General features: G+C 45.0%; 1 protein-coding gene across 3 annotated transcripts in view; it reads left to right on the plus strand.

The window, feature by feature from the left end:
* NRP2 (neuropilin 2) overlaps positions 1–20,952 on the plus strand; it is a 249,962-nt gene that overhangs the window by 168,327 nt on the left and 60,683 nt on the right. For all 3 annotated transcript variants that reach the window (XM_082232237.1, XM_082232238.1, XM_082232236.1), the window contains exons 13-14: positions 12,634–12,893; positions 16,324–16,420. In XM_082232237.1, the coding sequence (XP_082088363.1) occupies positions 12,634–12,893; positions 16,324–16,420 (357 nt within the window). The remainder of the gene's footprint in view (positions 1–12,633; positions 12,894–16,323; positions 16,421–20,952) is intronic.

Genomic DNA, 20,952 nt, shown 5'->3' on the forward strand with positions numbered 1-20,952 from the left:
TCTGTCCGAACAATTTAAAAATGTGTGTAAATTGTGGAGCAGCAGTTCAAAAACAGCTTTAGAGTCCTGTGTAAAAATGCCCCCCCCAAGACTTTACCTGGCCGGAACAGACACTGGGCCCACTGAACAAACACTTGTCTTATGTTGCATGAGCTAAAGTCCAACCACTCATATTTCATAAGGGTCAGCCAGTCGATCTACTATATCTTTAAGAAAGTGCTTTGTCCTGATCAGGGGTCGGCAAACTACGGCCCGGGGGCCAGATGCGGCCCAGCAAGCTCGTAAATCCAGACCACTGACCCTGCCACCCACTCGGTCAGTCCTCGCTGATCTAAACCAGTGCGGCACAGCGTTTCCTTGAAAAGAAGCAGCGGACGCCTTGGTGTGCGGGGACAGACTTCCGCGACGCCGCACAGCTTCGGATTGGCTGCAGGAAGCTCCTGCAGCCATTCCGAAGCCACAGATGCCTCTGGGCGGGCGATGACACTGATACAGCTTCCGATTGGCTGGACGGAGAGTCCGGCGGGCAGGCAGCAGGTCTGGGCTGTGCCTTGGGCATTGTGATGGGTGTGTTGCGGGGCTTCAGCCAGAGCTTGGCACACCTGCTGGTGCCCAGCTTGGTGCTGCTGCTGGTGGCGCATTTGGCAGCCACGCTGGACCAACTGGAGTGCGATCTGCATGCCGCCTGCCCGGTGTTCAGTGTGCGCGGCCTGCCCACCGACCTGGCCTTGGACAACGGGCCACAGCACGTGGTGCACGCCACCTGGGAGCTCCGCAGGGACGGGCCAATGGAGCGGCTGATGCTCATCAACAATGCCAGTGAGCGGGCGGCACCAAGACGTGCTCCTGAGCGCGTGCAGAGTGCGTTCCTCCCCCAGGTCCGGAGGCAGCTGCGGGACCAGCTTGCAGGGTATTTATATTTTTCAAAAATATAGTCCGGCCCCCGCAAGGTCTGAGGGACAGTGGACCGGCCCCCGATGAAAAAGTTTGCTGACCCCTGGTCCAGATGCTCCCATCAATCTCCATATGAAGCTGTAGCTTGCAGAAGCAGGCAGAAAATCGGAGACTGGTTTGCCCTCAGTTCCTAGGATCACCCTTTTGAACACTGGGTGCCAATTCAGTGGAAGCTTTTGCTATCTCTTTACTAAGAACAGATACCTTTTAAAATCAAAGAGCCAGCCAGGGGGCTAAGATGTGCTGCTGATCCCAGAGGTATTGATCAGAAACTTGCTGCAAAAATGCTTTCTTCAAATGGTTCAGTGTCAGGTAGTTTTTTTTAAAAAAAGTAATAATCTCCTACATCCCCTCAATCCAGGTACCTCCTTCCCTTTGGTGCCAATCACTATCTTTCCAAAAATATGAATTACTGGAATGGCTTGGCTGAGGCAAGCTGTGTTGGCAATTAGCTCTGTGGCTGGTCTTGTTTATTTGGCCACAAGGCTTTCATTAGATTCCTCCAGTCGTTCGAGAGACCCACCAATTTAATGCTTGTAATTACACGAGAGCAGGTAATACCTGCTGCCTGTTCTGTACTCGTCTCTCCAAAGTATATTCTGAAGCTCCGAACCAGATCTGCAGCTATGTACAGATTCCCCTTGTCTTCCCCAAAGGATAAACGTCTGCACATCAAAGCATTTGGGATGCCCCCAAAGCCAAAATCAATCACTTTAGGGGGGAAATAAACACATCCTCCCTCTTGTTTAGTGACCATATGATATCTTTTTGTGATAGGTGTACATCTGTATTTAAGGTTAGTTGCAATCACTGTGGCTGCCCTTAGATATCCTTTTGCCCCCTTTTCTACTTGCTTAGTGCCTTCCCAGTTCCAAATGCTCTATATCCCACATCCTGGGCCTTGTCTCATCTGACTGTTCTAGGAATGGAGCTTTGAAATTCAGGTACAGTGTGAGTGTGTAGTAAGGAGAACTTCAGTCCGATGCTACAGAACTATAATGGAAGAAAAGCATGCCCACTAAAATTCTCCCCTTTGTGCGACTTTTAAAGGTGCACCAACATTTCCTCTTCATGTTCTTCAACACTTAGGATACAAGTCAGACTCACTATCTGACGTGCTTGAGCTCTACTTAGTGCCCAGCTGCTTTGTTGGAGGAAACAGTGGTTTTCCTAGCAACTGTCCAGTGAACTCATCTGTCTAGTGAATTGTTGGAAGGGGTTAACACAACCACCAAGTCTTTCTGCCAGCGACACAGTAATTGCAGGACAGTGAGGGAAAGGGAAAGTTCTATTGGGGCAAATTTCCTCCTCCCTTCTACTTTCTCCTGATCAGGGATGCGGGTGGCGCTGTAGGTTAAACCACAGAGCCTAGGACTTGCTGATCAGAAGGTCAGCAGTTCGAATCCCCGTGACAGGGTGAGCTCCTGTTGCTCGGTCCCTGCTCCTGCCAACCTAGCAGTTCGAAAGCACGTCAAAGTGCAAGTAGATAAATAGGTACCGCTCCGGCGGGAAGGTAAACAGTGTTTCCGTGCGCTGCTCTGGTTCGCCAGAAGTGGCTTAGTCATGCTGGACACATGACCCGGAAGCTGTACGCCGGCTCCCTTGGCCAATAAAGCGAGATAAGCGCCGCAACCCCAGAGTCGGCCACAACTGGACCTAATGGTCAGGGGTCCTTTTACCTTTTATCTACTTCCTCCATGCTGAATTGCTCTACATATGATGGCTGGCAGCTGGATGTACGAAATGCTCTACTGAGCAGTGTTGTGTCTAGTGATAGCAAAGTTCTTTCTGCGGTATTCTGTCGCCATTCACATAAGTTGCTTAATGGTGCAGCCATCAAGTAATGAACGTGTGGATCTCAGAAATTGTGAAATGATGCTGGACTGTTTTTCGCAGCAATTCGGGATGAGTTAATTTTCCTCCAAAAGTTTAAGTTGTTAATTTTCGACCAAGGGTTCATCAGATACCATTTTAATTCTAAAACATCTGTATCTGTGGCTATATGTATGTGCATAGGTGAAGTTGTTTGTAGTGACAACATGAGAATTAAAGAAGTTTTGCTAAGTGCTCTACAGAATGTTGGACTGCTGCAGGAAGCTAACAGTCTGGCTTGACTAATCTTCATTGAATTGCAGATAGCTTTTAAAGCTTCGGAGCAAGGAAAGAAAGATATGACTAGATAGTGGATTTAAGAAAAAACATAGCATAGCATAGCATTTCAAAATTTGTGTCTTGCTTGGCAAAGCAGTTTTGTACTCAAGGTAATCATAAGATTGCTGCTTGGCTTTTTATGATTTTTGTTTTAATCATTCCTTAGGAAGGCTGATATTCTATCTTAAAATAAAAGAGACTTGCACTGCAAAGCTGGAAGGGACAATCACCCACCCTCCACTACTGCGGATCTCATGTGCCATTTCTAGGTTTCAACATATGGTTTATAATCATTAATCTTCTTTAGATGCCTATTTGGACATATGGGCTGCCTATATCACTATGTTTGAATTAGGATTGATAGAACGTTCTTATGGCTAATGTCAGCGGTCAATGGTTTGGTTTTATTTTTTCTTTCCTTTTGTTGCAAAAAAAAGTACAATAAAAAGCAAGCTACAACTTGTTCTTGCTTCCTCAGCTGATACTCTGCCCAGGCATCTTTGTCTCACTGCAACATTTTGCAATCCGAATGAGTCAAGAGTGTATTCAGATGACATTTCCTACTCCTCTGGTACACATAGAAAGCAACACCCAAATCGAAAGGTGTCTGAGCCTTCAGCAGAGCCTGCTAAAAAATAAGTACAGGAGGAGCGTAATATGCAATCCTGATGTCTCCATGCAAGAGTTGGCCTGGGCTCTGCTTGACCAAAGCATTGGGCAAAGTGGTCAAAAGTTATTTGATCTGCTGAACTTTAACCTGAAGCGGGTGATGGCCTAAGACACTACTGACCAATGGTTTTCAGTGTACAACGCAAGCATCATTGTTGTTGTTGTTTAGTCGTTTAGTCGTGTCCGACTCTTCGTGACCCCATGGACCAGAGCACGCCAGGCACTTCTGTCCTCCACTGCCTCCCGCAGTTTGGTCAAACTCATGCTGGTAGCTTCAAGAACACTATCCAACCATCTCGTCCTCTGTCATCCCCTTCTCCTTGTGCCCTCCATCTTTCCCAACATCAGGGTCTTTTCCAGGGAGTCTTCTCTTCTCATGAGGTGGCCAAAGTCTTGGAGCCTCAGCTTCAGGATCTGTCCTTCCAGTGAGCACTCAGGGCTGATTTCCTTCAGAATGGAGAGTTTTGATCTTCTTGCAGTCCATGGGACTCTCAAGAGTCTCCTCCAGCACCATAATTCAAAAGCATCAATACTTCGGCGATCAGCCTTCTTGATGGTCCAGCTCTCACTTCCATACATCACTATTGGGAAAACCATAGCTTTTACTATACGGACCTTTGTTGGCAAGGACCTTTGTTGGAGCTTTACCCTCATAATCATTTATCAAGGGTCTCTTCCCTGACTCTTCATGCCTCGATTCCGTCAGGAGATGGCCAGTTTGTTGTGTCCTCACCTTTTCCCATTTTCCTTTTATCCATGCTGTAATCTGTTGGGCCGCTCAGTTGTGTTAGGTAATATAACGGGAAGATCAATGGGGATTAAGCAGGCATCTTTACTCTTGGAGTGCTACATATGACAAAAGGCAAAACCACCTCTGTGTTGTCCATGTTTATTTCTACTTGAGAAAGCCTTTTTAACTTAGGCAAATGTGTCCCATAGGCTACATATGACCCAGTAGCAGAATTCTGTGCATTCCTTTAGTGTGTTTCACTGCTTCTAGGTTTGAAGGATATCCACCTTGCCTTCTCACAGGTCCTGCATAGGCCCTAAATAGATGTTAATCCACACAATCTGGGAAATGACTGTGCAGTTTGACTTATGGGGTTGTAGCCAAAGGAGCACTAGTGGTGTTTCACTGATGCAACAGCACTTTGTTTCCTCTCCTACCCTGTGCTGCCCCCCCAATCTTCTCCAAAGGACCCCCCAACCCTCTGGAGGGGGTTATGGGGAGGTGCAGTGGGCTGCAGAAGAGAGTTGGGGAAAATGTTGGATACCAACCGTGGACTTTTTAGGCACTGTGCAAATGTTAACACCCAATGTTTGAGTGTTTACCAAGGCCAGAGGCAAGATACAGTAGTACCTCATGTTACGGATGGGATCCGTTCCAGAGGCCCGTCCATAACGTGAAATGCCCACAACTCGAAGCGCTGTGTCTGCACAGGCATGTGGCGCGATTTAGTGCTTCTGTGCATGTGCCAGCGGCGAAACCCGGAAGTAACCCGTTCCCGTAATTCCGTGTTGCCGCAGGACGTAACGCGAAAAGTCGCAACATGAAGCGGATGCAACAAGAGGTATGACTGTAGATACGGTCAGTGGGCATAGTGTTGTTGTTGTTTAGTCGTTTAGTCATGTCCGACTCTTTGTGACCCCATGGACCAGAGCACGCCAGGCACTCCTGTCTTCCACTGCCTCCCGCAGTTTGGTCAAACTCATGCTGGTAGCTTCGAGAACACTATCCAACCATCTCATCCTCTGTCGTCCCCTTCTCCTTGTGCCCTCCATCTTTCCCAACATGAGGGTCTTTTCCAGGGAGTCTTCTCATGAGGTGGCCAAAGTATTGGAGCCTCAGCTTCACGATCTGTGGGCATAGTAGACAAGCATAATACAATTTCTCTGTAGCACATAGCTTCTACAGAGAAACGCTTTGAGGAATGGTCTCCTGTTCCACTATTGCACAGCTGCTCTAATCTCTTGGAAGTGTTTCCCTCCTATTGGTCATACTGGCAGGAAATTCAGAAGTGGTGGAGAGTCTTGACAAATTTCATTTGATTCCCTTGATACGGCTCCTCTAAATCCAGTGACACTTTGATTACATGTTTTTAATGAAGAGGGCTACATTATGATACTAGTTGCGTGGATGTAGAATTTTTTGATGCCAGAGTGACACTCGAGTGTCTGACACCTATTAATTTCATTGGAAGATAAGTGCCTAAGAGCCTTTGAAAAATGTACTTCTTGGTATCTGAGCTCTCATCAGCCTAGACGTCACTCACACTTTTGAAGGCAGGGAATTATGAAAAATAGCTTGAGTCAAGTCAAAATCTACCATGAGCTATCCAGCTTATTGAACTAGGTAAGGGTACATAGAATCAGCTTCTTCTGGATATGAATTCAACCCCAGCTGAAGTACGTTGCGTATTTGGATGACTTAACCGTGTTTGGGTGACTTAACATCTCATCATATGGTGATTATTTGGATTCAAATGTCTTAACAACTTAACAATTATTATTTTTAGTTCCCACTTGGTGGGTTCAGGTTTGCCTTGCTGAAGATCTAGATTGTTGACAACATGAGTACCAGGCACTGAACACGTTAACGCAGTTCCTCTTAGTTCCATCTTACTAAGCATCAACTGCAAAAAGAAATAAAATCCATCTCGTTAAGAAAATTTTGTTGTCTGAAATTCACCTGCAGATGACTTGGAGTGAAAATAATATAGTAAGAAAACAAAGTTATCAAAAGACACCATAGCCTTTAGAATGGATGGCAAGCATATGAAGGATGTCTTGGAGGAGTCAAGGAAGTCTCACTCAGCATTTTGGGACATTAAAACTAAAATGTCTCTGAATCTGGTCATGGTTCTGTAGCATATAGCCAATTCATTTAAATATTATGCATCTTTTGTTTTTATGCTGCAAGCCACCCAGTGATCTTCAGATGAAAAGTGGCATATAAATTTAATTCATAATATTAATATAAATATAGTAAAGGTAAAGGGACCCCTGACCATCAGGTCCAGTCGTGGCCGACTCTGGGGTTGCGGCGCTCATCTTGCTTTATTGGCTGAGGGAGCCGGCGTACAGCTTCTGGGTCATGTGGCCAGCATGACTAAGCCGCTTCTGGCGAACCAGAGCAGCGCACGGAAACTCCGTTCACCTTCCCGCCGGAGCGGTACCTATTTATCTACTTGCACTTTTTGGTGTGTTTTCGAACTGCTAGGTTGGCAGGAACAGGGACCGAGCAACAGGAGCTCACCCCATCACGGGAATTCGAACCGCCGACCTTCTGATCGGCAAGCCCTAGGCTCTGTGGTTTAACCCACAGCTCCACCCGTGTCTCTCAGTAAAAATATAAAGACAGTGTTTATTTGCCTGCTTAGCAGAGGCATCACATTTAAGACCAAACGTTCTGAGGTTCAACACTAGCCACTTGGCAACACTGTAAATAAGCACAATTGTTCTTCTTTACAACCAAAGATAGTTCAAGATGCAACAACTCCATCCCAACACCAAGTTAGTTAGTTGTCCTTGATCCAATTGATTTGAACTTGCTTAATCACACCTAATTTTGTACTAGATTGTGTCCAGTGTGTGTACAAGGTCAATAATTGTGGGGTGGAGGAGGGGTGGAGGGACACCTTTTAATTGTAATAGCAGTTTCAGTAATGCAAAGAGTCTCTGTTGCCCCAGGCTCAACTGCACGATCGGCTGCTATTCCTATTTCAAACATTGACAAGTCAAATTCAAATTACTTTCAGTCAGTCCACCACCTAGACATGCTTCCTCAAATCTCCTCACCTAGGGTTGCTATCTTGTTTTCTGGCAGGACTTTTGGGCAGAAGTTCAGCAGTACACACCTCCCATGTTACCAGGCCTCTGCCTACTTGTTTTTTTAAGGGACGCTGTGGAGAAAGGATGGCCAACTGGCCATGGCTACTAGAGGGGGCAGAGTTGTTTTACCTAAAAACAGTCCCGTTTCTCCCTGAACCCCTGCTTCACCTGATTGAATCACCTTTACTTAGATCAAAGATGGCAACAACTTCGCCGCACTGTTTATGCTTCAGGGTGGCCAGTCGTCTGCAATATGAAGAAGTGGGGAGATAGAGAAAGTGAAAGATGATGAGCTTCATTCTCCCTTGTGTATCATCAGTGAAATTGTCAGCCAGGCTCTGATTGCAAAGTATTTGCTGCTGGTGATGGGAGTGGGTTGGGGGGGGACCACAAGTGGCAGGGAGATGTTCCCTCCCAGCTTGCAATGTTGGCAAGGGGTCGGGATCGGCTTCTGACTCGTAAGTGGAGCAAATTTGAGGCAGAATAAATATGAGCCGCCACCACCACCAATGTCATGATTACAGAGTCAATTTCCCCCTGCCGATTACAGCACTTTCACTTGTCCTAATTATGTCAATCTTTTGCCTTAAGCTTTTCGGTGTCTTAATCAGCCGACTTCCATGCTTATGGCTGCTGGTGAAATAGACGTTCTCCTTACTGATCTGTCTCAGTCAATGTAATCTGCTGCCTTTCCGCACACCCAGTGGATATTCTTGAGACTAGTCTCTCCCTATACTGGCTTGTGCAAGATATAAAACAAACAAAAAGGATTCATAACCCATGAGGGCCGCCTTAGTAGTGGTGACCACCCTGTGAAATGCCCTCCCATCAGATGCCAAGGAGATAACATTTAGGAGACATCTGGAGGCAGCCCTGTATAGAGAAGCTTTTTTAAGATTTAATGTTTTGCTATGGGTTTATATATGCTGGAAGCCACCCAGAGTGGATGGGGCAACCCAATCAGATGGGCAGGGTACAAATTCATAGAATCATAGAATCATAGAGTTGGAAGAGACCACAAGGGCCATCGAGTCCAACCCCCTGCCAAGCAGGAAACACCATCAGAGCACTCCTGACATATGGTTGTCAAGCCTCTGCTTAAAGACCTCCAAAGTAGGAGACTCCACCACACTCCTTGGCAGCAAATTCCACTGTCGAACAGCTCTTACTGTCAGGAAGTTCTTCCTAATGTTTAGGTGAAATCTTCTTTCTTGTAGTTTGGATCCATTGCTCCGTGTCCGCTTCTCTGCAGCAGCAGAAAACAACCTTTCTCCCTCCTCTATGTGACATCCTTTTATATATTTGAACATGGCTATCATATCACCCCTTAACCTCCTCTTCTCCAGGCTAAACATGTCCAGCTCCCTTAGCCGTTCCTCATAAGGCATTGTTTCCAGGACTTGGCCCTTTTGGTTGCCCTCCTCTGGACACGTTCCAGTTTGTCAGTGTCCTTCTTGAATTGTGGTGCCCAGAACTGGACACAGTACTCCAGGTGAGGTCTGACCAGAGCAGAATACAGTGGCACTATTACTTCCCTTGATCTAGATGCTATATTCCTATTGATGCAGCCCAGAATTGCATTGGCTTTTTTAGCTACCGCGTCACACTGTTGGCTCATGTCAAGTTTGTGGTCAACCAAGACTCCTAGATCCTTTTCACATGTACTGCTCTCAAGCCAGGTGTCACCCATCTTGTATTTGTGCCTCTCATTTTTTTTTGCCCAAGTGCAATACTTTACATTTCTCCCTGTTAAAATTCATCTTGTTTGTTTTTGCCCAGTTCTCTAATCTGTTATTATTATTATAAATTATTATTATTATTATTATTATTATTATTATTATTATTATTATTATTATATTAACCAACAGGTTGGGTTCAAACCGAAAGTCATATGCAAGTTACCAACTATCTTTTAGTATGTTTAATTCTCAAATTTTTTAATTAAATTATTACAAAAACAAGTTGAGGTCATTCAGAATGGTGTGAAGTACAGTGGTACCTCTGGTTAAGAACTTAATTCGTTCCGGAGGACTGTTCTTAACCTAAAACTGTTCTTAACCTGAAGCACCACTTTAGCTAATGGAGCCTCCTGCTGCCGCCCTGATGCCAGAGCATGTTTTCTGTTCTCATCCTGAAGCAAAGTTCTTAACCTGAGGTACTATTTCTGGGTTAGCGGAGTCTGTAACCAGAAGCGTATGTAACCTGAAGCGTCTGTAACCCGAGGTACCACTGTATAAGCAACAGGAGGAGTGAGGGAAAATACAGAAAATAATCTAAGCCCTTGAGATGCAAGATGCCAATCTTGGGGGAATAGAAGCATTATTTTGTGGCCCATTTTCTTTCATATATCAAGAGAGAGGGACAGACGAGAAACATTTGAACTTGGCAGGCTAAGAGATGTGATTTTATTGTAAGATATGGGACTCTTGCACAAAGTTCTCCACGAAAAGTATTAGCGACCATTTTGAAGGGTTCTTTTTACCATGCATCTGATAATAATTTAATGTACCAGGTTAGAGAGTCATAAATAGTAAATACGTAATTAACAAACTTGAATAAATTTAGCCCAACATATGCATCATAATTTGTGTGGTACACATATCTCAGTTTCTTCCATTAATTATAATGACATATTCTGTGCCATATTTTCTCAAAACACTGATGTTTTCAAAAATTGAAGACTTGCGTTTTTTTACAGCCTGATCCTATGTATATCTACTTGCTCTGTCTAAGGATTTTTCTTTAAGTCAGCTCCAGCATGAGAGCCAGTGTGGTGTAGTGGTTAAGAGCAGTAGACTCGTAATCTGGTGAACCGGGTTCGATTCCCCGCTCCTCCACATGCAGCTGCTGGGTGACCTTGGGCCAGTCACACTTCTCTGAAGTCTCTCAGCCCCTCTCACCTCACAGAGTGTTTGTTGTGGGGGAGGAAGGGAAAGGAGATTGTTAGCTGTTTTGAGACTCCTTCAGGTAGTGATAAAGCGGGATATCAAATCCAAACTCCTCCTCCTCCTCCTCCTCCTCCTCCTCCTCCTCCTCTTCTTCTTCTTCTTCTTCTTCTTCTTCTTCTTCTTCTTCTAGAATTGCATGCAGAATCTGTTTCCCTCCCAAGGTTTCCATGTCTTTAATATCTATGCAACAAGCAGAAACTGAGCAGGTGAGCTTTTCCCCACGTGCAAATGGAGTGAAGGGGAAAGCTTCAGAAACCGAATTTCTGCTTGTTGCACAGCTGTTAAAGATATAGGAGCCTTGGCCGGACCTATTACAATGTAAGTAATCCTTTGCTTTAGCAGAGGTGTAGGTAGGCTTGTAGGATTTGGCTTCCAGCTACCAGATGTTGCCAACTCCTTTGGTGCTGGAAGATGCAGGAAAGCCCAAAGCAATTCTGTTGCTGGGCAAGAAGGTCAGAAACTAATCAAACTATTTTGCATTAATATTTTGCATCTTCCCCCAAACATTAGGGTGCCATGTTGAGTGCAGGAGCTGGAGGCAGTGTGTTACAATGCCACACTGCTGTTTCAAAGGAGAATGGGGTTTGTGGACTTTTAATGGTTGTTTAGAAGAGGGAATGTTAAAAGGTATAGCTTTTTGAATCCCTGCATGACAAATAAAAAGGTAAAGGGACCCCTGACCATTAGGTCCAGGCGTGACCGACTCTGGGGTTGCGGCGCTCATCTCGCTTTATTGGCCAAGGGAGCCGGCATACAGCTTCTGGGTCATGTGGCCAGCATGACTAAGCGGCTTCTGGCGAACCAGAGCAGCACACGGAAATGCCGTTTACCTTCCCGCCGGAGCGGTACCTATTGATCTACTTGCACTTTGACGTGCTTTCGAACTGCTAGGTTGGCAGGAGCAGGGACCGAGCAACGGGCGCTCACCCCGTTGCGGGGATTCGAACTGCCAACCTTCTGATCGGCAAGTCCTAGCCTCTGTGGTTTAACCCACAGCGCCACCCGCGTCCCTTTTGCATGACAAATATATCCTGTTAAAATCTCCTCTTTTGCACAGCTGCTGCAGGAACTCTTTCCTCCTTTAGATCACCCCATAGATAGGATCTTAGGTACAGTAGGACTCTGCATTGTAACTGTAGGTGACGCATCTCGATAGGAATCAAGAGCAGTACAACAAAGTAGGAGGCCAGTCCCTGACTTCAAGGAGGCAAATGACAATGTGCTGAAGTAGCATGTTTTGCTCTGACCTTGTTTTTGCAGTGTGCTAGCTATTTGGTCCAAGTATGCTGAGACTACCTCACTTTTTATGCTCCTGTGTCTCTTCTGGTTCATGTCAACCATGAAATCCTCCATATTTTGTCTCAGAATGAGCGATGGCTTCTCTCTTTCCTGCTTTGTGGGCTTTCTGCGTTGTACCTCGTTTGCTGCCTGCTCCTGCTTCCTTCCCCAGTGATAAGTGGGCTGCTCTTAGTGGCGTTATTTTTGTAAGCTGCGGTTAATATGCTCTCCTCGATGCGCTACTGACTTTGCTGTGGCTTGCAATATCTGGACAAGGATAGATGCGGGGCTTTTAAAGACATCTTTGTAAAGGGCTACGTGGAAAGTTACGAACAGGTCTTGAAGAAGTAAATACAGTGGTACCTTGGTTTACAACCATAATCCGTTCCGGAGGTCCGTTTGTAAACCAAAACAGGTTGTAACCCAAGGCGCGCTTTCGCCAATGGGGCCTCCCCCAAAAAAATGTTCTTAATAATAATAATAATAAAAGGTTGTAATCCAAAAAATAGGTTGCAAAACAGGACACGCACTTCCGGGTTTGACATGTTTGTAATCCAAAATGTATGCAAACCAAGACGTATGCAAACCAAGGTACCACTGTATTGGTGTATGGATCAGAAGGTGAGGACAATCAATCAATAGTTTGTTTGCTTTTAAAATTGATTTTTTTAAAAAAAAAACCCAAAAAAATGAAAGAAAAGAGGTCCAGAATGGGAGGAGTTGTGATTACTCCTGTTATTGCACGGTAAGCTTGTCACCTCTTTGGTTTAGCTAGTTTCTGATCAACCTCCTCCTTCAACAGATGGCAAGAACTATTTGCGACTGCAGAGCAGTGCAAGGAGAGAAAAGCAACACGCCCGTCTCATCAGCCCCAGGGTCTTCTTGCCCAGGAGTGCCGTGTGCATGATGTTCCGATACCAGGTATCCGGCCTCGGAGCGATGCTTCAGGTCCGTCGGGAAGCCATGCATGAGATCAAGCCCCTGTGGATCATCCGGGAAGACCAAGGGGACGAGTGGAGAGAAGGTCGGATCCTTCTGCCCAGCTACGATATGGCATATCAGGTGAGCTTGGAGATTTTGGTTCAAGATTCAAGTGGATATTTCTGCTGTGCTCTCATTTCATGCACTTCAACAGAACCCATTTCATTCATCATTAGAGAACATTGTTGAGCAAGGCCTTTTCTTCTTCATTGTGTTTTTCCATGTTGCTATAGTAACTAAATGACACTGTATTTGTTATTCAGAATTTGCCTGTTTTATACATAGATTTAGGTCTTTGTTCATACGGTTGCCTTTTATGTTCCTAAAATCTCTCCTCTGCAAATATTTTTCCCCCACCCATTTTCTCTTAGATGATTATCAGGTAGTCCTGTCAGGGAACTGGAAAACGCATGAGGGATAAGTACAAATGCATCTTGCAGTTAGGAAAAGGGCTGTGTAAGAGCTTGTCTACGCTGTTTTGAGGGTGGTTGTTTTTTAAAGAGGGAGAGAGCTGTTTTGGAGGAAGGATGGAAGCAATTAGCACTTCTTCGATTTGGGGCGAAGGTTTGTGCGAAATGAGCTTCTACTGTTCAGACGCCTTATATGACAGCAGAAGCCGAGTACAAATAGATAATTTAGGAAAGAAAACTAAAACACTGTCTCTGCTTCTTATATTCAAAATCCAACATGGAAATTGAGTTCCAGAGCTGATTTGAACATTTCTTAAGAAAATCTGCTTAGGGTGATTGAAATATTTGTGGCCCTTTCTATGTGGCAAATTTAAATCTGTTTTATACACCGTATTTTTCGCTCTATAAGATGCACTGGACCATAAGACGCACCCAGTTTTTGGAGGAGGAAAACAAGAAAAAAATGATATTCTGAATCTCAGAAGCCAGAACAGCAAGAGGGATCGCTGCGCAGTGAAAGCAGCAATCCCGCTTGCTGTTCTGGCTTCTGGGATAGCTGCGCAGCCTGCATTCGCTCCATAAGACGCACACACATTTCCCCTTACTTTTTGGGAGGGGAAAAGTGAGTCTTATAGAGCAAAAAATACGGTACTACTTTAACAATCATGGTTCTCCCTCCCAGAGATTCCTAGAATTTATGGTTTATGAGGGTGCTTTGAATCATCTGCTAGAGATCTCTAGCACCACCTTCAGAGAACTACAATTTCCAGGGTTTCCTGGGAACAGAATAGTTATAAACAGTTTAAGTCTGTACAGTGGATCTGAGCTGAGGAAACATCAGACGTATCTGGATCATGCATGGGTCAGACCTATTGTGTCCTGCATGGTTCTCTGCCTGTACCACATTGCTTCAGACATGTTATCCTCGCCACTTTCCTCTACTTGCCTCTTGTTTACCCAGATTGTCTTTCTGTTCCTCACACTGCTACTTGCCAGAAAATCCCGTAAAAACGCCAATTATCAGCTTGAAAATAAAGCATGGAAATTAAACCTGACAAGCGCATTTGCATACATTGCAGTGAGTTGCATAATTTAGCCGGGGCATGGAATTAATTTTGTTTCACTCTACCCCCACCCAGCGTCATGCCGAGTTTGCATTTCCGCATACAGTACCAGAATTTGGATTTGTGTAGCATGGAGACGCGGGTGGCACTGTGGGACGTGGGTGGCGCTGTGGTTAAGCCACAGAGCCTAGGACTTGCCAATCAGAAGGTTGGCGGTTCAAATCCCTGCGACAGGGTGAGCTCCCGTTGCTCGGTCCCTGCTCCTGCCAACCTAGCAGTTCGAAAGCACGTCAAAGTACAAGTAGATAAATAGGTACCACTCCGGTGGGAAGGTAAATGGCGTTTCCGTGCACTTCTCTGGTTTGCCAGAAGCTGCTTAGTCATGCTGGCCACATGACCCAGAAGCTGTACGCCGGCTCCTTCAGCCAATAAAGCGAGACGAGCGCCACAACCCCAGAGTCGGTCACAACTGGATCTAATGGTCAGGGGTCCCTTTACCTTTACCTAGCATGGAGTTCAAACAGCTCTGTTTCTTAGTAGCCAATGAGAATTGCTAAGAGATGGCCCTGGTCACAAGGCAAGACATTATGGGTCTGATTTGGCAACTGTCTGCCCTTGAAGCTCATGCTTTGTTGCCAAAGGTCCCTCCATGAAGTCTATAATTGGGGAATGTTCAAGGCCAGGTGGTCCTCAGCGTATTATTCTGGATCTCGGGGAAATGAAAGCTACCGCTGAGTAACAAGGCAGGCCATGCAAGGCACCCCAGTGGGAGCAAACTGCCGTTATTGCTTATGTAGCCAATGCGTCCTGCCGCTGCCCAAAATGAAACAGAATTCAACCCCAGGACAACTGTTGTTGCACTCCCAAGTGACTTGGTTGGGAGAGGTACCGAGACAGAAGAAGAAAAGCAAGGCAAGATGGAACCCAAAGGCAAAAATAAATCAGAATAATCTGGCGTCATCTTCTTGTTGTTTAGTCGTTTAGTCATGTCCGACTCTTCGTGACCCCATGGACCAGAGCACGCCAGGCACTCCTGTCTTCCACCGCCTCCCGCAGTTTGGTCAAACTCATGTTCGTAGCGTCAAACCATCTCGTCCTCTGTCGTCCCCTTCTCCTTGTGGCCTCCATCTTTCCCAACATCAGGGTCTTTTCCAGGGGGTCTTCTCTTCTCATGAGGTGGCCAAAGTATTGGAGCCTCAGCTTCAGGATCTGTCCTTCCAGTGAGCACTCAGGGCTGATTTCCTTAAGAATGGAGAGTTTTGATCTTTTTGTAGTCCATGGGACTCTCAAGAGTCTCCTCCAGCACCATAATTCAAAAGCATCCATTCTTCGGCGATCAGCCTTCTTTATGGTCCAGCTCTCACTTCCATACATCACTACTGGGAAAACCATAGCTTTTACTATACGGAGCTTTGTTGGCAAGATGATGTCTCTACTTTTTAAGATGCTGTCTAGGTTTGTCATTGCTTTTCTCCCAAGAAGCAGGCGTCTTTTAATTTCGTGACTGCATCATCTTGCCAAGCTTATATTCAAGGTTCACGTACATTTGGCCAGCTCTTTGGTGCAAAATCAACAGGTGGGGCTGCTTGTGTATCGGAGGAAAGATGCAACGTGGAATTTTCAGTCATTATACATTATGTCCTCTATAAGTGTTGTGAGGGTAAGAAAGGGAAAGAGATGATGACTAAGCATGTTGTAGACACCTAGTAACTGTTGAGGGTGCTTCTCAGACACTTGCAGGTCAAATCCAGAAGTAACTGGGAGTGCATCTTAAGACAACTGAGCAACTAAACTGCTTTCCCCTTTTCAACTGTGGCTGTTTTGGGAGTGAAGGCAGAATAAGTTGTGGGTTTTTTGCAGAAACTATTGTATAAAGTGGTGCAACTTCCATTGTCACTTGGAAGCTAGCTAAATAAAGGCAAAAACTTAACAAAGGGGATTCAGTATATTTTACCGTATATCCTTTTAAAAAAAAGATTCAGCAGCTGTTTTTACTGGAAGCATAACAGTCACTGTTCTGTTTGTATTCACTCCTAGATTGTGTTCGAGGGAATTATAAGCAAAGGACATTCGGGTGAGATTGCCATCGATGATGTCCGGATAGGCACTGATACTTCCTTGGAGAGCTGTATGGGTAAGTCAACATGCATCGCATCTATAGCGGTTTGATAGGAGGAAGCAAAAAAACTCATTTCTGTTCAGGAGGCTAGGCAAGTTTAAAAGGCAACCATCTGTACTGAGGCTCTTGCAATGGCATTTCTTGTTGCGCATAACCAGCATGGATGGCGCCAAGTGATGGGCGATGGTGCATGCAGCCATCAAGCCTACAGGTCATGGCACATCTGTTATTGGGTTATATTCTTGTGGGTGTTCTGTGTCATAGGTCCACTTCATACAAAGCAAAAGAGCTGTTGTGTGGAGGCTATTTTGGTGACTGCTGCACATGCCAAACCATATGTATATGTACAGATTGACCACAGATGCGCACTGTTCTCTGTTATGGCAAATGCCAGCTGGAGTGTTTGGTGGAAGTATGGAGAGATCTGCACGGCAAGCTTCTCTCTTCGAATAACAGCCACAATGCTGATGCAAATGCTTGCTTTTTTGGGGGTGCCATTTAAAATAAAATAAAATACTGAGTTGCAAAATTTCTTTTAACAAAGAAATTCCAAGTGGTGTTCCTGTGGGCAGCCAGTTCACGCAAAGAAGCAGTTAGCTATTCCTGTTCCTCGCCCCCAGTAAATACCATTGCAGGCCACGATAGCGATAATCCACAATTCACTCTCTCAACCAAAACTGGCAATCCTGGCTTCCGGAGTGCAAAAACAGGAGTCTGGGTTCCGACCAACATTGCCACTACCTGTGCAAAAACTGTTCATTCACGCAAATGGCATATTGGGGGTAGGAACCACTGTTGGTGAGGAGATTTCATGGCTGAACATTCCACATAAGGCTAGTGGCAATGAAAGTTGCACATATAAGCCTCGTCTGTATGTAGGGGGGCTTTTGACTTCTCTTCTTATTTACATATGGTGTTCAGTCTCATGCAGTCCCCACCCCCCTGGCGGTCTGATGCAGCCCATAAACAGAAAACCAGAAGGCAAACCAGGATGGGCAGAAGTAGCAGTGGCACACCTTATCTATCCCCCCCCCAATATCTCTTTGGTCCTGGGTTCAAACGCAGAAGCCCACTTTGCGTGCAAGATACATATCACTGGCTTCCATGGCATCAGTAAGTAGAAGGCAGCTGTGGGATATAGTACCATATTTTTCGCTCTATAAGATGCACCAGACCATAAGACGCGCCTAGTTTTTGGAGAAGGAAAACAAGAAAAAGAATATTCTGAATCCCAGAAGCCAGAACAGCAAGAGGGATCGCTGCGCAGTGAAAGCAGCAATCCCTCTTGCTGTTCTGGCTTCTGGGATAGCTGCGCAGCCTGCATTCGCTCCATATGACGCACACACATTTCCCCTTACTTTTTAGGAGGGGAAAAGTGAGTCTTATAGAGCAAAAAATACGGTAAATGGGAATAGTTTTTCCCGTAGCAAATAGCAAATATGTGGGAAGCATTGTAGGGCGGCAGCGGCGAATAGACCACAAAGCAGCCTTCCTTGTTGGCAGTCGCTTTTTGAAGTTTCTAAGCAGACAGAACCCCTGGCTTGCATTGTGGTAAGTTTCAGGAATTTGCTTAGCTTATTCATTCCTTCCCAAAGGAAGTCAGGAAGAAGGAGTGCCCAAGGAGCAGATATTGATGGTTTTGCTATCAACTCATTGAGAGAACATCGTGAGTCTCTGTGACGGCAGGCGATGGCCAGAGGAATAGGTAGGGGGACACCAAGGAAAAACATACGAAAGGAAAAGCTCTTGAGACAAGAAAACAGCTGTCAGTTAGCATTACATGCTCAGAAAGGCTGATCAAATCACCGCCAGCCTTTAATTAATAGGAATAATCAGTGAGGACGTCTTCGAGCATTATTAATAATAACAAAACAGTTTCCTGCACTGGACTGGAATTTATCAGTCTCTGAGCTGGGACAGCAGCCAGACTGGAAACTTTTATTGCAAGCATCAAGCAGTGATTTTATTTGAAATTGAATACCTCACAAATGAATTAAAATGTTGTCGCGAGAACGTTCCTTCTCCTTTGCCATCAGCCTGCCTTGTTCTTCTGCAGTTCCTTGTGTATATGGAGATGATCAGTGGCCGTAGCTTTTGATTTAAATATTACTTTTGTGTTCCTTCACTTCCCGCAAGCAGCTTAGGGTGATATGATTGTGATTGTGCCAATTACCATATTTTTCGCTCTATAAAACGCAACAGACCATAAGACGCACCTAGGTTTTGGAGAAGGAAAACAAGAAAAAGAATATTCTGAATCCCAGAAGCCAGAACAGCAAGAGGTATTGCTGCGCAGCGAAAGCAGTGATCCCTCTTGCTGTTCTGGCTTCTGGGATAGCTGTGCAGCCTGCATTCGCTCCATAAGACGCACACAGATTTCCCCTTACTTTTTAGGAGGGAAAAAGTGAGTCTTATAGAGCAAAAAATATCCTCGCAACAGGCCGGTGGTGAAGGCTAGACCAGGTCCACCAGGGAAGGCCAGCAATGAGGGAGGATTTTGTTTTGTTTTTTATATAAAATGTTTATTGAGATTTTACAGAAAAGAAAAACACTATGATAAAAAATACAAAAAAACCCAGACATTTAAAAAAGTAGAAAAAGAAGAAGAAAAGAAAAAAAGAAATAATCCATTTTTCAATATCTTTAGGCTCATTTGCTTATTTCCTTGACCTCCTCACACCTCCCCTTTTTGTTTTCCCGTTTATTAAATCCTTTCAGCAAATCCTTACCCTCTTTCATTTATCTTTACTCTATATTCTTAACCTATTATAACTATAAATTTTCATCCATATAACTATCTATATTTACATATTCTCATTAGCCTTAATACCAAAACCACTTATTTTCAGTCCAACATCATTTTAACATTCATTAATTTTACAGTATTTCTGCAGATAGTCTTTAAATTTCTTCCAGTCTTCTTCCACCATTTCTTCTCCCTGGTCTCGGATTCTGCCAGTCATTTCTGCCAATTCCATATAATCCATCATCTTCATTTGCCATTCAGCAACCTCAGCAATGAGGGAAGATTTTGACCTGGGTATCTCTGAGCAAAGTCTGGTGCTCTGTTCACTGCAACACACCGGCCTCAGTTAACCAATTCAACCACCACGATACCCATTACTATGGATTTTAACATTGCAGCAGCAGTCCTTTCTCTGCTGCTTCCAGGAGTCCATGGGAGGAGGCTGGCTCCTCTCTTAAGTCTAGGAGAATTGCCATTGCTATACTTTGTACCTGTCTAATTACCATAAGCGGTGGCACTCTTCCCACTGACCTCAGAGGAATTGCTTCACGCCCAAGACCTGCAGAGTGTTAGCAAGTCAATGAGCCAGACTGAAAGGCAGTGCAGTTCCTCTCCAGTGGAAGTTATAAACTATGCAAATGGGCCCTTGCTTCCAGCACATTTCCAAAGCGAAGCAAGATAATTCCATCACAGTAACTCAACCTTTGCTCATCTAGGAAAAGCGGCTGCCAGGCTAGTTTTTAGATTTTGACTCTTTGAACTCCGCTGGCTACTGTGGATCTTTAATTTGTTAAATGCTCCATGTGGTAAAATATTATGTGTCTGCATTTGACAAATAGTTTTAATCTCTCCGGTGCCCCACCACAACACGATGAATAAGATCACCCAACAATTTTACAGTATTTTCAAAGGAGAAAATCTGAAATGTACAAAACAAATACCCAGTGCATATATTATTAAAAAGGTAAAAGGACCCCTGACCATTAGGTCCAGTTGCTGATGACTCTGGGGTTGTGGCGCTCATCTCGCTTTATTGGCCGAGGGAGCCGGCGTACAGCTTCCGGGTCATGTGGCCAGCATGACTAAGCCGCTTCTGGCGAACCAGAGCAGCGCACGGAAACGCCGTTTACCTTCCCGCCAGAGCAGTACCTATTTATCTACTTGCACTTTGACGTGCTTTCGAACTGCTAGGTTGGCAGGAGCAGGGACTGAACAACGGGAGCTCACCCCGTCGCGGGGATCCGAACCGCCAACCTTCTGATTGGCAAGTCCTAGGCTCTGTGGTTTAACCCACAGTGCCACCCGCGTCCAACATATATTATTAGGGGTGTCATATTTGGTAGAAAAGCAGTTACACAAACACACACATGCATTTCTAATGGACAGAGGCGCTATTATTATTCCTGAAATAACTTGGTAGCAGAGCATATGTTTCACAAGATCCCAGGTTCAGTTCCTGGCATCTCCCGTTAGAAGGATCACATAGGGAGTGCTGGGCAAGACCCTTGCTGATGCTGCCAGTCAGAGTAGACAGTACTAGGCTAGATGGACAAATAGTCTGATCTGCTAGAGGACAGCTCCCCATGTTGCTATGAACCACAGCTCTTCAAGGCTTCACCTTGGGATCTGCTTCCATAATTTCCCAAGAACTAACTATGAACGTTGTGGAGCACATGAACAATACCTTTTCTTCACCAAATAATTGCAACTAGTTGCCATATGTGATGAAAGCCAAAGGTCCAAAACTGTTTCTTTAAGAAAACTCATCTTCTACCAATCAAAACATAGGGTGATGATGATG

Source organism: Podarcis vaucheri (genome assembly GCF_965113315.1).
Source record: "Podarcis vaucheri genome assembly, chromosome: 1".
In the NCBI taxonomy this organism is placed as follows: Eukaryota; Metazoa; Chordata; class Lepidosauria; order Squamata; family Lacertidae; genus Podarcis; species Podarcis vaucheri.